The following is a 14,854-nucleotide window of genomic DNA, read 5'->3' as shown; positions in this document are numbered from 1 at the left end:
AAGATAAAAAGTCGCAATTACCTTTTTTTTTAAAATTTTTATTCAGTGGCGGAAACGGGCTTCCATAAAAGACAGACGTGTGGATGCCAGAAAATTATTATTTAAAAACAAAATAGATATTTTTTGAAAAAACTAACTGCCAGTAAAACTCTGGAACACATCTGAATAAATGCACATTATTTACCCATTTACTTTTACCTCGTACCTTTTTTTTAATGGATAACTTGGATAATTGATAAGTTGGACCAGATAACCAACAACTTTGAAGCATGCATGGGAATGTGTGTGTCCAAGCTTTTGACGAAGTTTTAATAGATTAATAATCATTCTTGAAGACATTATGTTGAACACAACCTAAGTGTCCAGATGGGCCATACTAATGCTTATGCCATAAAGAGCTTTAATTTTTTTCTTCTTCACAGTATACGCTCTTCCAATACCAGTCAAGTTAATAAACTAACCTTAGCAGCTAAAGATACCACAGTCGTGGATGAAAGCTGCACAGTGAGTCCTGAGACAGCAGAAGAGGTCACAACACCAATTGTGGAGGACAATGAAAGAGACACGGTTCAGTACAGCTACGCTTTCTTTCACTTCATGCTGTTCCTGGCGTCTCTTTACATCATGATGACTCTCACCAACTGGTACAGGTGTGTGTGTTTCCCACTGATCACTGAAGTACGATGTAGAATTCTTGAACAATTTGAATAGAAAAGTAGAAACACACACAACAGTAGACACTGTATATAATTATATGCTGAATTATATCATTGATTTTTATTGTCAAACCAGTCCAGATGCAGATTACAATGCCATGACGAGCAAGTGGCCGGCAGTGTGGGTGAAAATCTCATCCAGCTGGGTCTGTCTCTCATTATACACCTGGAGTCTGGTTGCTCCTATGATTCTCACCAACAGAGACTTCACCTAGACGCATTTCTGCAGAACACCTTTAAAAATCAAGGTTCTCTTCCTTCGCTACGGAAATATATTTTTAAGAGTGTAATGTCCTACAGCCTTGATGCTCTTATGAAAATACTGTTTGGTTTTTGTTTATATTTAATTTATTGTTTATTATAATGTTTATATTTTTGGACCATTTTGCCTAATAACCTCAGCCTGTGGTTAGGATGCTCTCTGTGCCATCAGCAAGAATGACAATGTATTTTATATTTCTTCTATGTCGGCTTATTGCTTTAGATAAAACTTTTTTAATTTGTACTTTTGATTTATGTAGAAAAAGTGTTTTATTTCTGTTGGTCAGGCAAAATGTACTGATCTCTCTATTTTTGTATCTTTACTGTATGTTTTGTTTTGTATAAAAATGCTATATTTTCATCATAAAATCAAGGCGTACAGTGACAAAAGTGCATTATTTCTGATACAACAAGAGGCAGGAATGCAACATCGAGGATGCAAATATATTTTGGATAATTATCAAATAAGTTGTATTTTTGTACAACCAGAACAAATCTTGTATTACATGTACAATGTATTAATGAATTAACATTAGCATATTTAACAGTGTATTTACAATGATCTTTTTTTTTTATTTGGAGATAAATTGAGAATTCATGAACATTATTATATTTGCATGTTTTTGTCATTGTTTTTATAACATCACGGCAGCTCTACCTTCATGTTTCTGTACAGACTACATCTCATCCCTCTCACCTAACGCTGCTGTGATGTTTCCTGATCTTCTAGCAGAAGGATGCAATGCCTGATGAAATTTCTTTGAATATTAATCCTCAATTCTGATGTGTGAGTTTATGTTTCCAGGCTGCATCACAAGGACTAGTCCCCCAACTGAACCTGGTTTCTGCAAAGGGTTTTTTCTCCATCTTTTTCTCCTTTCGCCGTACAATCTGTACAGGTGCATCTCAATAAATTAGAATGTCGTGGAAAAGTTCATTTATTTCAGTAATTCAACTCAAATTGTGAAACTCGTGTATTAAATAAATTCAATGCACACAGACTGAAGTAGTTTAAGTCTTTGGTTATTTTAATTGTGATGATTTTGGCTCACATTTAACAAAAACCCACCCATGCCATGCCGAATTGAGGCAGTAATTAAAGCGAAAGGAGCCCCTACCAAGTATTGAGTGCATGTACAGTAAATGAACATACTTTCCAGAAGGCTAAAAATGTTTTTTTTATTGGTCTTATTAAGTATTCTAATTTGTTGAGATAGTTAATTGGTGGGTTTTTGTTAAATGTGAGCCAAAATCATCACAATTAAAAGAACCAAAGACTTAAACTACTTCAGTCTGTGTGCATTGAATTTATTTAATACACGAGTTTCACAATTTGAGTTGAATTACTGAAATAAATGAACTTTTCCACGACATTCTAATTTATTAAGATGCACCTGTATGTTATAAGACACTACTGTGTATAAATAATGCTAATTTGACTTGACCATCAGTCATGAATGTCCAGAAACGGTATATTAATGATTTAAATGCACATTACAAAGGTGAAACGTGAATCTAGTTTTTTTATTGGTTTCATTCACAGGTCTTGGAAGCACACTGAACATGTTGATGTACGCGTTTACACATGTATTTTTAGTAGGGCTCAAAAATTCAGCTGCCATTTTTTGGCAATTATTATTGCACTATATTAATTATATGTAACCATAGATGAAGCAGTACAGTAAGAAAAAGAAAAAAAAAAAAGTTACTCTTTGACCAACATTCATTAAAAATCGATCAGGTTGGCCAGACATCAGTGGATTTCCACGTGTTTGAATCAGTCTTCAGTCGAGGGTGTGCATTTGTCTATTATGCACTCAGACTGAATTGGAGAATTTGAGTTTAAAGCATTCATTACGTTAATGTTCACTGCGTCGAACAACCTTACACATTCATGTACTTCAAAGAAGACTACACTTCCAACATCAAACTACAGCTGTAAGCTTGAAGCATATCCTGTGTGAAACCATTTCAATGCCAGAATATACAGTGTAATGCACTTCATCCCACCATAGACCTCTTCCGACCTCTCAATCGAACTTCATCCAGTTTTTTGATGACCGCGGAGGACTTTTTGGATGAAGCAGAGTAACTTTTCAGAAGTCTCTCAAATAAAGTCTCTGTTCTGGGATGAGTGCTGAGAAAAGCTTTCTCCAACACGTACAGGTCAACGCCTTTATCTTCTGGTAGAGCAGAAATATAACTCAACCCAAAGTCGATCAGAACCAGCTTCATGTTCTGGTCTTCAGCTCCACTGACCAGAAGCATGTTGGAGGTGGTGAGATCACCATGGATGACATCTTCATCATGCATCTGAGCCAGGATTTCACCAATCTTGTCTGCTAGAGTCTGGAGATGCTGTGGGTTTTGTTCTGACGCTTGAGCCGATGCAATGTGGTCTCTTACTGACACCGAGTGAATAATATCCTCCAAGAAAATGCAATGAGTGGTGTAGTCAACAAAATAAACAACGGGTGCGCTGATACCTGGGACAAAGGAAACAGAAGTCGATCATATAGTGTAGATGTTAATTACATTTACATTTGTTTGTTTAGCAGATTAATAGTCTTAATATTTATGTATGCACTTATTTGCACTCATCAAAAAAGTCATTTGTCACCCCGCAGGACCCTTTAAAATCAGCTAAGAGGCAAATAGGCGTTTAAAAATATTCATAATAGTTATTTCCCTTATTGAAGCCTTAAACGGACAGTTCACCTCAAAATAAAAATTCTGTCATCATTTACTCACCCTGACGTTGTTCCACACCTGTTCTGTCTTCAGATTAACACAAAAAGATATTTTGAAGGATGTTGGTAACCAAAAAGTTGATGTTAGCCACTGATTTCTACAGTATTTTTTTTCTCCATATTATGCAAGTCAATGGCTACCAGCAACTGCTTGGTTACTTGTACTCAAAATAACTTATTTTGCATTCAACAGCTAAAATTAATGCAGGTTTGGAACAACTTGAGGGTGAGTAAATAATGACTAAATTTTCATTTTTCATCCATCCCTTTAAGTAGTGCTGGGCGGTATACCGGTTCATACCGAGTGTTTATTTTTGTTATGATATGAATTTTTAAAATACCGAGGGAACAGCTGTATGTGTTACTAAGCGTGAAAGTTCCGAAACTGAAGCTGTAGAACTAATAGAATGTGATGACACAGAAGAACTCATCCACAATATCCACATTGACAGCCACAAATATCCACCGCCTGTTGCCATCAGCTCCCGCGTCTCACACACACAAGCGCGACTTTAGCACTAGATTTAGCAACTTTCAGACCCTTTTAGCGGCTTTTTTCCATAGAATATTCATACTGACAAACCTAGCAACTTTTTTTGGATAAACCTTAGCTATGGTTCAGTTGGAGGATTTCGCCAGTGCTGTCCCGCGAACGCGAGGTCTGACTTTCCCGGAGAAGTGTCACCTCTCTCGGCGTCTGTTCTGTGCAGTGAGCGGCAGAGAAGCAGCGCATTCAGTTGGCCGCACCGCAGCTGACTCGTCAATAAATGAGTACAAAACAGCGTTTCTAAATATGAGCGTAGTTCGTCTGTTGATATCACATGCACTTTTTTGTTTGTTGTTTTTTTTTGTTTGTTACTCAGACGCAGGCAGTGCGCTGCATGAGACAAAAAAGTAATATAGCCGCTCTTTAGTGTAGATGCATGTTGATTTTATCAGACGATGCCGCGATTATAAATGAGAGTGACTCCTGGTTAACATGTATTAAAAGGGGTCGTGTTTAGTCACTATTTAGTGTGGTATTTTTTGACAATATTCACTCATCATGACAGTAAAATAGGGCATTCTAAGTCAATATACAGCAGGATTTCCTCTCTCAATCAGTAGAAAATATGGTTAACACCCGGTCATGCATGAAAAAAAAAATACCGTCATGTACCGTGAAACCGGTATATTTTTGAAAAATACCGTGATATAAATTTTTGGTCATACCGCCCAGCACTACCTTTAAGTACATGGTCTTGTGACTTTTTTTTCCCCCCCTGATTTCCAAATACTTTCAGATGTTTTAACGCTTGTGATCAAGGTTAAGGTTAGGTTATTCTTTCTTGAGCTTATTGTTTAAATAATGTACCGTTTTTGCTGAATCAAATAAATATTTAACTTAATTCAAACAAGAATAAACATAAATACAAAATAAAGCTCTGTATTCTGCCCTACAATTTTAGAATTTCAAATAAATTCCAGTAGATTTGACATATTTACAAATATTCTGCTCTCTTAAGTTTTAGGCTACAGATGCTGAGAAAAAAAAACATGATAGAGACGGAGACAATATTGTTTTATGCCTGTCAAATAGGTTATTTCTTGACTGCGTATCGTACACAGTAGGTCCACTCAGTCTGCATTTACATTTAACGAGAACCCTTTTCTTGTTATTGTGAGTCTGCAGCATCGACAGCTGACTGAAATGAGAGATTTATGACAGCACTCGCTTGCAGCGTGCAGGCAGGACCCGCTGTTGTTGTGCACTGACCTGCTCTCCTGCATCGCAGTATGGATCGCACCTCCTGTGTGGTTCTGCGGCGCGTCAGTTTCTCGTCCACTTCAGGGTGGCGATATAATTTTGGGAATCTCTCTTTAATAATCACGGAACGACCCAAAAACGTACCTCGATAGACACGGGCTTCCGCGCCCTGTTTAATCATCTGTGCTTCCTTTAAATACGAGGGGACGCTCGCTTTGACTGAGTCCGAGTGGGCCATGTTCCACTCTAAGCCTGCGACACACCACGTGCTCTCTGCTTCCGGGGAAAAAATGCTACTTACGCTTCTCCTTTCATTCTAAACACAAGCGCATACCGCCACCTACCGTTCTAACTTTGTATTTGCATCATGCTAGAGCGCAGTCCTATTCATAACCATTTTACATTTATAATCTCTTACTGTGTTTCCCCCACATTTTAGTGTCGTTGGTTTCTTCCTCGTCCCATAATCTTTAAAAAAAAACTGACATACTGTAAACTATTACCCAAATTCCCATCAGATATCACTCCTCACTTTTCTCTCTTCCACTCATCTATTACAGACAAACACAAAATGCTCTAGTATTACTGACACAATGTTTTAGCAATTTAGAATTTTTGCAGTGTAGTGTCCGAATCTAATAGGCTATTTATGTGTGATATTGGCTTTTTATGTCGACTTTAAAGATTCTACTATCATCAGTCTTCATGACAGGCTGTCTTAACTTTGTATTTGCATCATGCCAGAGCGCAGTCCTATTCATAACCATTTTACATTTATAATCTCTTACTGTGTTTCCCCCACATTTTAGTGTCGTTGGTTTCTTCCTCGTCCCATAATCTTTAAAAAAAAACTGACATACTGTAAACTATTACCCAAATTCCCATCAGATATCACTCCTCACTTTTCTCTCTTCCACTCATCTATTACAGACAAACACAAAATGCTCTAGTATTACTATGACACAAATGTTTTAGCAATTTAGAATTTTTGCAGTGTAGTGTCCGAACCTAATAGGCTATTTATGTGTGATATTGGCTTTTTATGTCGACTTTAAAGATTCTACAATCATCAGTCTTCATGACAGGCTGTCTGATTTTCTGGTGAAACTATTTAAAACAAAGATTGAAAACAAAGACACTGCTATTTATTAGATTAATTATTAATTAGTTTGATATTTACTATATGATTTATTTTATATTTATATTAAAGGTGTTGGTAAGTAGGACGTGCAGTTACTGTGATAAGATTAATCAGAACTTCTTTATTCACGAAGGCTCAAGCAGTCGCTCAGTTTAAGGAAGGGTTCAGCCTCCTGCCACGTCGCGCGACTTCCTCGGAGGAACAGACCTCGGCACTGAAAGAGCTTCCACGAAACTTTGCCAGAACAAAAGGCAGACGAAAACAAAACTACGATGCGCCACAGTAGCGATTCCCTTTTACAGTGACTATGTGGACCGCGTATAATCTTAAACAATGTACATTTTGATTCAGTCCGTGTTCTATCGGGATAAAACATCTGGTCTGAGGGATGTTAATCGGTCTGAGGTGAGAAGGCGGGCTAGCGGTAGCTACGTGTAGTCGTCTAATGACTGTTTAAACGGTGGAAGCATTGCCAGCCTCTTTTTCCCCCACTTCTGTTTTAAAAATAACGGGTTGGTCTTGCAGATGTTATTCTGTAGCTTTGACAGTGGCTTCAGAACACTTTAAAGCAATACATAAATCCCGCAGGCTTCGAGTTTCGTAGTTTTGTGCGGACAGGGCTGCAGTCAGAGACATCAGCTGCAGGTTATTTATAGCTAATTAGAAACGCACTCAAGCGAGCCGCTCTAATGAAATCAATAGCGCCGACACGGGAGTTGTCATGGTGACAGCGTTCCGCATCAAGCGGAGAGTCTAGGACGACTAGACAACTAGAAGAACTTTAAAACTAGCAGTTCCCATTTGCTATGTTTATGTTTTGGAAATAGATGATATTCCCGGACGAGACCGACTTGTTGCGTATTTGATGAGCCAGCATCTGTTAAAAAAAAATGGGTAAGTGTCAGACCTGTTCGATGCTTATTTGTGTTTTAGCATGTCATTTTTAAGAAAAATAAAAACAACGAAGTATTATAATTGATTATGGTTATCTCAATAGCAAACAAATACGACAGATTTTAATATCAGTTATCTGTTTAGAAATATGTATACCCTGCATGATGATATTGCTGTACTTCATCTAGAACAACATGTATAATTATTATAAAATGCAGGTCATAGTTTATGACCGTATGTATGTTTCCTATTGTAATTTAAGATCACCTTCTGAAATATGACTTTTTCTACTTTTAAACCATTTGTATATAAACATAATTTTAAGTTGAGGAGTGTTCTGAAAAGCTGGCCTATCGATCAGGATGATCTACCAACACTATATTTGGAGTAATGTGGGGCTGATGATACACGGGGCAACTTTTTGGGCAATGTTGCCGTCAACGGGCAACCAGGTGAGACACAGGGCCCACGACCGATCTAAAGTATCCAGATAGAAATTTGTTACCCATTTTCATTGGGAAAGTGCTCAAGCAACATTGCTCAAAAAAAGTTGCCCGGCAAAATTGCTCAAAAAGTTGCTCCGTTTATCATCAGCCTTAGGGTTGTAGGTTAGTCCAGTCACGTAAAAATATGCTACCCATGGTGGCAGCACATCCCAGTGCCTGAGGATGGTAGTACATGTTGTAATTTTATACATGACTTTTTTAAACTGCTGGTTAAAAGACAACCTGAGCAGGTAAGTCAGATTCTCAGAACACCAAGAAAAGTCCTGGTTCACCCTACACTCTTAATTCCAAAGGGATGCAATAGAAGAACCATTTGGGTTCCACAAAGAACCTTTCTGTTAACAGTTCTTAAAAGAACCATTTTTAGTGTGAATAATATTTCAATAATCTGAAGAAGCGTTTGTGCAGTGGAAGGTTCCATGGATGTTAAAGATTCTTCATGGAATCATCAATGCTAATAAGGAACCTTTATTTTAAAGAGTGTATGAGCAGGCCAACCCAGCTGCAAAGTTATCTTCTGTGTTATTTGTGTGCTACTTTCTCTTTTCTAGGTTGGTCTGTCCTGGTGCTCACTATCATTGCGTCCACTCTCGGTGGCCTAGTGTTCGGCTATGAGCTTGGAATAATATCCGGCGCTCTGCCGCAGCTTCAAGCTCAGTTCTATCTGGGTTGTGTCCAGCAGGAAGCCGTGGTTAGCGCTCTTCTGATCGGATCATTGTCAGCATCTGTGATTGGTGGCTGGCTGATTGATCGTCATGGCAGGAGGACATCCATTTTACTGAGTAACCTCCTCATTTTAGGAGGCACCATCATCCTAACTACAAGCATATCTTTTTTGGCACTGGTGGTTGGGAGGGCCATCATTGGCTTTGCAATGAGCATTTCTTCCATGAGCTGCTGCATCTTTGTCTCTGAGATGGTTGCTCCCGAACGCAGAGGGTTGATGGTTACCCTGTACGAAGTTGGAATTACAGTTGGGATCTTGTTGGCCTATGCGGCCAACTACGTTTTATCTGGTGTCCAAGCAGGATGGAGGTACATGTTTGGACTTGCTATTATACCATCTGTCATGCAGTTGGTGTCCATTGGGTTTTTACCTCAGACAACCGGTACCTCTGAAGGCTTTGTAACAGAGGACGATAGCCAGCAATCTGATAGATTAGCAGGGGAAATGTCGAATCAGCGCCCAACAGAACACGTTAAATATAGTGTGTTTGACCTTTTCAAAACCAAAGACAACATGTGCAGAAGAACCGCCATTGGTCTTGGGCTGGTGCTCAGTCAACAATTCACAGGTCAGCCTAATGTCCTCTTCTACGCTTCCACCATCCTTTTCTCTGTGGGATTTCAGAGCAACGCATCTGCAGTTCTTGCGTCAGTGGGTCTGGGTATAGTCAAAGTCATTGCTACTCTGTTGGCAATGATATGTTCAGACAAGGTTGGTCGAAGATCACTCCTGATTGGTGGATGCACAGTGCTGGCTATAGGATTGATACTTACTGGTTTCTTGTGCAGACAGTCAGTGATTGATACAACAAAACAATGCACTTCATTAGAACCTCATTCAAATTTGACCTCACCGGCTGAAAATCAAGAAAACATGGGCAACAACTTGGTCAATCAAAGCACTCCATCTACTGGACGTGAAACACATGATTCAAATATTTCTTCACACTCAGAGGACATGTATAAGTGGATTATTTTTATCTGCATGATGACAGTTGTGAGTGCCTTCTCAGTCAGCTTTGGACCAAGTAAGTTTTCTTGGAGTGGTACCTACATTTACTGTAGTTAAAGATGCAGTGCCACTGGCAGCACCAAACAGAACTGTCTATCAGTTTGAGTATACAATTAACATTATCTCCAGTGTGTTTTGCTAAACATTTGTCAAAACAGCGATGTCCAAATAGCTGCTTGGTGCGTCTATTGGCACAGAAATTCCATCATCTACCAATATTTCATGCCATACAACAGCTAGTACTTTAATTGCACGAAACTGCATATTTGGTTCACAGTGACATGGCTTGTGCTAAGTGAGATATTTCCAAAGGAAGTCAGGAGAAGAGCCTATTCATTCATCAACTGCTTCAATGTGGGGGCCAACCTCATAGTTACCTTTTCTTTCTTGAGTATAACAGGTATGCACAACGACCACGGCCACACACAAAGTCAGTCGTCATCATATGAAAAGTATTTGCAAATAATTTTCATCATATTTCAACGACTTTCATTCTTCTCAGATGTGATAGGCCTATCGGGAATATTCTGTGTGTATGGAGTTATCGGAATGGCAGCAGTTGTGTTCATCTACCTTGTACTACCAGAAACCAAAGGAAAATCTCTTCATAAAATTGACAGAGAACTCTCTCAGACACGGTAAGAGAACATATTCGCTACAATACCTTGTTAAATTATATAATATTTCACTATATAATAGAATAATAGAATGAACTAGAATAGAGCACCCCGACCTGTGCTTGATGCAATTCAGCAATATCTGACAACATCCAGTCAATGCATTACTCAAAATCTGTTCTTTCCTTTAGATTTTTTCACAGAGAGGAATTCTGCAATATTTTCCAAAGAAGACATTTCTCTCCAGGTTATCAGAGAGTTCACTTGACAAGCACAACAGCATGACATGAGGCAGAAAGTTATGAAATCCCTCTGCTGACCATCAATACGGATCATTCTGGATAATATTGTTCAATGTTGAAATGATAATGGATATCTGTTTTTGTTTGATCTTTTGTAGTAACTCTTGTACTATGATTCACATGCATGTGATATTTACTAGTGATAAATCATTATGAAATCATGATATACTTTTGTAATTATAATTTTAAATAAGTATAAATTACACCTACTTGAGTCTTATTTTATGGCTTTTGTAGTCTGCGACAAAATCTGTCAGAGCACATTAAAAATGTACAATTTAAATGATTAAAACTTTGCTTCAATTATGTGTTATGATCTGTGGAATTGCACACAGAACAAATCAAACAGCTGCATAGAGATATAGAGAGATGTTAGGGACATCTTACATTTTACATGCAGGTTTTTTTTAATAAATGAAGTTTTTGAAATGTATATATTTTATGCAGCTCAATGAAAAAAAAATGTGTTACAATTAGAAAAGTCCATCCAAGTATGGCACAGTGCAAAATAAAAGCCCTTTCTAATTAAACATGACATATTTATAAACATGATGGCTTTGCATTAATTTTAAACTAATGAATGAAACCGATTAACATTCATATATTTGCACTTTCTTTGCATTCAAGATAAATATTTGATCAGTTCATGCATTCCCAGGGAACTCAACAGTTTGAGCTACATGATTGCCCACTCTAATTTGTACAGGTTCAAAGTATGAAATTTAAATCTTAAAAAATATATTTCTTTATTTCCAGCCCATCAGAATTGCCTGTCTAATAAAAACTGTTGGTATATTTCCATAGCCACACTATTCATTTTGGTTCAGTCAAATGAAGTGTATACAAAGACTGGATAAGCAGTGATTCTTTATTACTTGATTGTGGGTAAACAGAAGTTATGGACTGCTGTATTTATATATATATATATTAAAAAAAATAGCCACAGCATTGCCATTTATACGGGACATCCACAGTGAGAGGAGCTAAAGACACTGCTGTGTGTTGAGTCGAGGCGATTGGTGTGACCTGATGTGAGCTACAGTAAACAGCACCAATACACACTCCGAACCACGGCCACAGCTGTATAACGGCAGTATCATTTCACACTTGAGAGAGGATTTGCTCATTGACTGCTGACAGAAATACTGTGCTACCGCATGCTTCACTTGCTCCAAATAGTCCATCCATTTTCAAGTAAAGCTAAGCTGTTTAATGGCAGGACAATGTATGTAATATCACACGGGATGATTCTCTTTCTGTGAATAAGCTCTCAAACACATCCTGCGCACTTTTGCCTGAGGTGAATGCATGACGGTGAACATCTCATGATGAAGTGCATTCAATTTCAGATAAACTCATGCTGCACTGCCGGGTAAACGGGTTGTGGTGCCGAAGAGCTCTATGTAACAACAGTCCCAGAGATCCTCAGCAGGTTTGGTGGTGACGTCACTGAGCGGCCCCCGTGGCTGCAGGCACTGGAGTGTTTAGGCTGCTGGGAGCCATGAGAATGGGGGAACCCGTCAGGGGCCCAAGAGCTGTGGAGGCTGGAAGTGCAGCTATTCCTGGTGAAGTAGACGGAAAAAAGAGGAATCTTATTCATGCTTATTTGGTGCTCAAGAAACATTTCTTATTGTCAATGTTGAAAACAGTTGTGCTGCTTAATATTTTTCTGGAAACCATGATACATTTATTTCAGAGCTCTTTCAAGAAAATCCTTGATGAATAAAGTTTAAAAGAACTATGGAAACTTCCGCCAAGGGATAAAAAAAAAAGGGAAATTGAAACTTTATATCTCAAAATTCAGACTTCAATAAAAGACTGAATCGTGAGATATAAACCCCCAAATTGCATAAAACGTAAACTTGCAAATCTGAGAACAAAGTCAGAATTAAGAGATATAAGCAATAACCTTTTTTTTTTTTTATTCTACTGTGGAAAAAACATAACCATGAGATATAAACTCAGAACTAAAAGAAAAAAGTCAGATGTAAACTCGGAATTGCAAGGTTATGTTTGCAGTTCTGAGATTTAAAAAAAAACTGAGAATAAAGTCAGTACCTTTTTTTTTTTTTTTTTTTTAAAAGTTGTATTCCATAAAGAATAGCATTCACTAGTTACCAGTGTAAAAGTGTTTTGATCACCTTTGAGTCATTTGATCAATTAATGCATATTTTGCTAAATAAAAGTATTAATTTCTTTCTTTGTTTAAAAAACAAACAAACAACAACTACAACAAAAATCCTCTCTGATTCCAAACTTCTGAACAGTTCCTGAGCAGGTCCACTTACTGGCACAAAGTTGTAAAGTACAAATGAATTTGCTTATCATTTTTAATCAGTATAAAATCATAATTCTGTTGTTCTTGATTCTGTTAACTGTGCTTAAAGGGATTTTCCAGATTTAAAGCAAGTCAAGTTCTATGGACAAAATCTAACAAAAATGTGGGTGTGTGTTTTAATAATCATTATCATTAAAATGACATTTTAAAGCATGCAAAGAGTCTGATATATGCTCGGTAGCTCACCTGTTATCATAGTGGCAGTGCTCACTGCAGTGTTAGTTGTTGGCACAGTAGTTGATCCTGCGATGCGAGACTGATCTTTCACAACAGGGACTAAGGCAAGGGGCAAGATTTCATAATTACTTAAAAATACTAGTATTTGGTAGTGTAAATGTATAGAATCAAATGAAAATCTCTTCATAGTAATTCAATAGACCTGGTGCTAATGTAATATTTCAAATGCTATTACAGAAGTAGGGGTGCTCCATGGCCTCTCTTGCAGTCAGTCTGGTCTGATGGTCGTAACGCAACAACTTGTCCAGAAAGTCAAGAGCGTCAGGACTGACCAAGTGTTGGTTTTCACTGTGAACGAACCGCTCCCATCGCTTACGGGAATGTCTAACATGAAGTAAATGTAAATGGGCTGAAATCAAATGAAAGAACGCAGTGCTAACAATGCCAGGTTATGAAAGGAAGAGGCATAAGGAGGACTCACCTTCCCAGAATGTCATTAAATCGAGGCTCCAGCTCAATGTTGTATTTATCAATGCAATCATAAAGATCTTCTGTCCCAAGAACTTTAGCTATTCTCACCAACTTTGAAGAAATAGGAACATTGTAATTAATTCAGTCAATACAACTCCAAAAGTAAAGACCAACAACTGCATTCATTTATGTTACAGTGTTCATGTTACTATATATTAGAAATACTTGAACTTACTGTATTGAAATTCAATACAGTGTTATGTTGCAAGCACCGCACTTTGTTGTAAGGGTTCATCTTTTTTACTTCCACAGTTAAGTCCTGTTCATGACAAGAACAATAGGCTAACTATAACCATACGATGAGCTACTTCTCTAAGTTTATGTCTATGGCGATTCACGCAGGTATGTGTTCCTCCGCAGCGGTGACGACCCGACCAGGCTACAATAGTCCAAATATAAGTACTTATTATAAGTGTACCGTAGTGACTCGGAATAAGACAAAAACGCGGTTTGGAAGATTAATTCATGATGTACTCGCTCATTATATACATTTTGCAAATTTTGAACACAGAAAAAGTTACATAGTGCTGCTTTAAATGCGTGAGCTTTTTAAAGTTAGGTGGATTCTGATTGGCTGTCAGTGTTTTTTTTATTGTTTTATCAACTGGAAAAATGAAAGTGATTCCAGCGATATTGTTCCTCTGTGTCGTTATTCTTGTGGATTTAGAATGATTATTAAAACGTTATAATTACAGTTATTGTGATAACACTTTATTTTACAGTATGTGTACTTACAGTATACTTACCCAAGAAAGTACTGGTAATATAAGGTAACTACATGGGTTAAGGTTTAGGGGTAGGTTCAGGGTTAGTATTACCCAGTTATTATAATTGATATAATACGTACATGTTATGTATAAGCAAAACAGGACGGTAAACTAAAGTGCTGCCATTATTGTTATAGTTATCGTCCTTGGTGTTAACAGGCCTTTAGTACTGGTTCTCTACTTCTTTCTAATTGTTTTTTTTAAAGGGGTCATATGATCAATTTTTCCTTTCTCTTTGGAGTGTTACAAGCTCTTGGTGCATAAAGCAGATCTGTAAAGTTGCAAAGAGTAAAGTCTCAAATCCAAAGAGATATTCTTTATAAAAGTTAAGAGTCAACCACGCCTACCTAAAACGGCTCGTTCTAACAC

General features: G+C 37.7%; 4 protein-coding genes across 6 annotated transcripts in view; 2 read left to right on the top strand and 2 right to left on the bottom strand.

Moving 5' to 3' along the window:
* Positions 1-1,885, top strand: part of serinc3 (serine incorporator 3) — a 12,038-nt gene extending 10,153 nt beyond the window's left edge. For both annotated transcript variants that reach the window (XM_016541854.1, XM_016541852.1), the window contains 2 exons: positions 423-650; positions 793-1,885. In XM_016541854.1, coding sequence (XP_016397340.1) covers positions 423-650; positions 793-931 — 367 coding nt within the window. In that variant the 3' untranslated portion in view covers positions 932-1,885. The remainder of the gene's footprint in view (positions 1-422; positions 651-792) is intronic.
* A 595-nt stretch (positions 1,886-2,480) lies between these two features.
* LOC107730899 (TP53-regulating kinase-like) lies at positions 2,481-5,859 on the bottom strand. The gene is made up of 2 exons (XM_016541855.1): positions 5,484-5,859; positions 2,481-3,463 (listed from the first exon to the last, which is right to left on the bottom strand). The coding sequence occupies exons 1-2, from the start codon at positions 5,710-5,712 to the stop codon at positions 2,979-2,981; spliced, it is 714 nt and encodes a 237-aa protein (XP_016397341.1). The 5' UTR covers positions 5,713-5,859; the 3' UTR covers positions 2,481-2,978.
* Positions 5,860-6,692: 833 nt separating this feature from the next.
* Positions 6,693-10,852, top strand: slc2a10 (solute carrier family 2 member 10). 2 transcript variants are annotated; one of them, XM_016541841.1, is made up of 5 exons: positions 6,693-7,509; positions 8,567-9,769; positions 10,031-10,153; positions 10,256-10,391; positions 10,574-10,852. In XM_016541841.1, exons 1-5 carry the CDS (start codon positions 7,506-7,508, stop codon positions 10,653-10,655), a joined length of 1,548 nt encoding a protein of 515 aa, XP_016397327.1. In that variant the 5' UTR covers positions 6,693-7,505; the 3' UTR covers positions 10,656-10,852. The 2 variants fall into 2 exon arrangements, with proteins under 2 accessions (XP_016397327.1, XP_016397326.1); XM_016541840.1 differs by having other exon boundaries at positions 10,562-10,852.
* A 666-nt stretch (positions 10,853-11,518) lies between these two features.
* Positions 11,519-14,854, bottom strand: part of LOC107730901 (casein kinase II subunit alpha-like) — a 13,705-nt gene continuing 10,369 nt past the window's right edge. The window contains exons 9-12 of the mRNA XM_016541857.1: positions 13,669-13,769; positions 13,423-13,571; positions 13,197-13,286; positions 11,519-12,234 (exon numbers count right to left, since the gene is read on the bottom strand). Of these exons, the coding sequence (XP_016397343.1) occupies positions 12,119-12,234; positions 13,197-13,286; positions 13,423-13,571; positions 13,669-13,769 (456 nt within the window). The 3' untranslated portion in view covers positions 11,519-12,118. The remainder of the gene's footprint in view (positions 12,235-13,196; positions 13,287-13,422; positions 13,572-13,668; positions 13,770-14,854) is intronic.

The sequence above is a fragment of the Sinocyclocheilus rhinocerous genome, unplaced genomic scaffold (assembly GCF_001515625.1).
Source record: "Sinocyclocheilus rhinocerous isolate Xijiao unplaced genomic scaffold, SAMN03320098_v1.1 scaffold1090, whole genome shotgun sequence".
In the NCBI taxonomy this organism is placed as follows: domain Eukaryota; kingdom Metazoa; phylum Chordata; class Actinopteri; order Cypriniformes; family Cyprinidae; genus Sinocyclocheilus; species Sinocyclocheilus rhinocerous.
The sequence above is the reverse complement of the archived record's forward strand: the minus strand, read 5'-3'. Positions and strand labels throughout refer to the sequence as shown.

Excerpts from the sequence above, each read along its gene's own strand:
- LOC107730899 (XM_016541855.1), bottom strand. The coding sequence starts at position 5,712 with ATGGCCCACTCGGACTCAGTCAAAGCGAGCGTCCCCTCGTATTTAAAG. Across the intron at positions 3,464-5,483 it reads ACTGCGATGCAGGAGAGCAG|GTATCAGCGCACCCGTTGTT; the intron begins GTCAGTGCACAA and ends CCTTTGTCCCAG.
- slc2a10 (XM_016541840.1), top strand. Across the intron at positions 9,770-10,030 it reads CTCAGTCAGCTTTGGACCAA|TGACATGGCTTGTGCTAAGT; the intron begins GTAAGTTTTCTT and ends TTTGGTTCACAG. Across the intron at positions 10,154-10,255 it reads TTCTTTCTTGAGTATAACAG|ATGTGATAGGCCTATCGGGA; the intron begins GTATGCACAACG and ends CATTCTTCTCAG.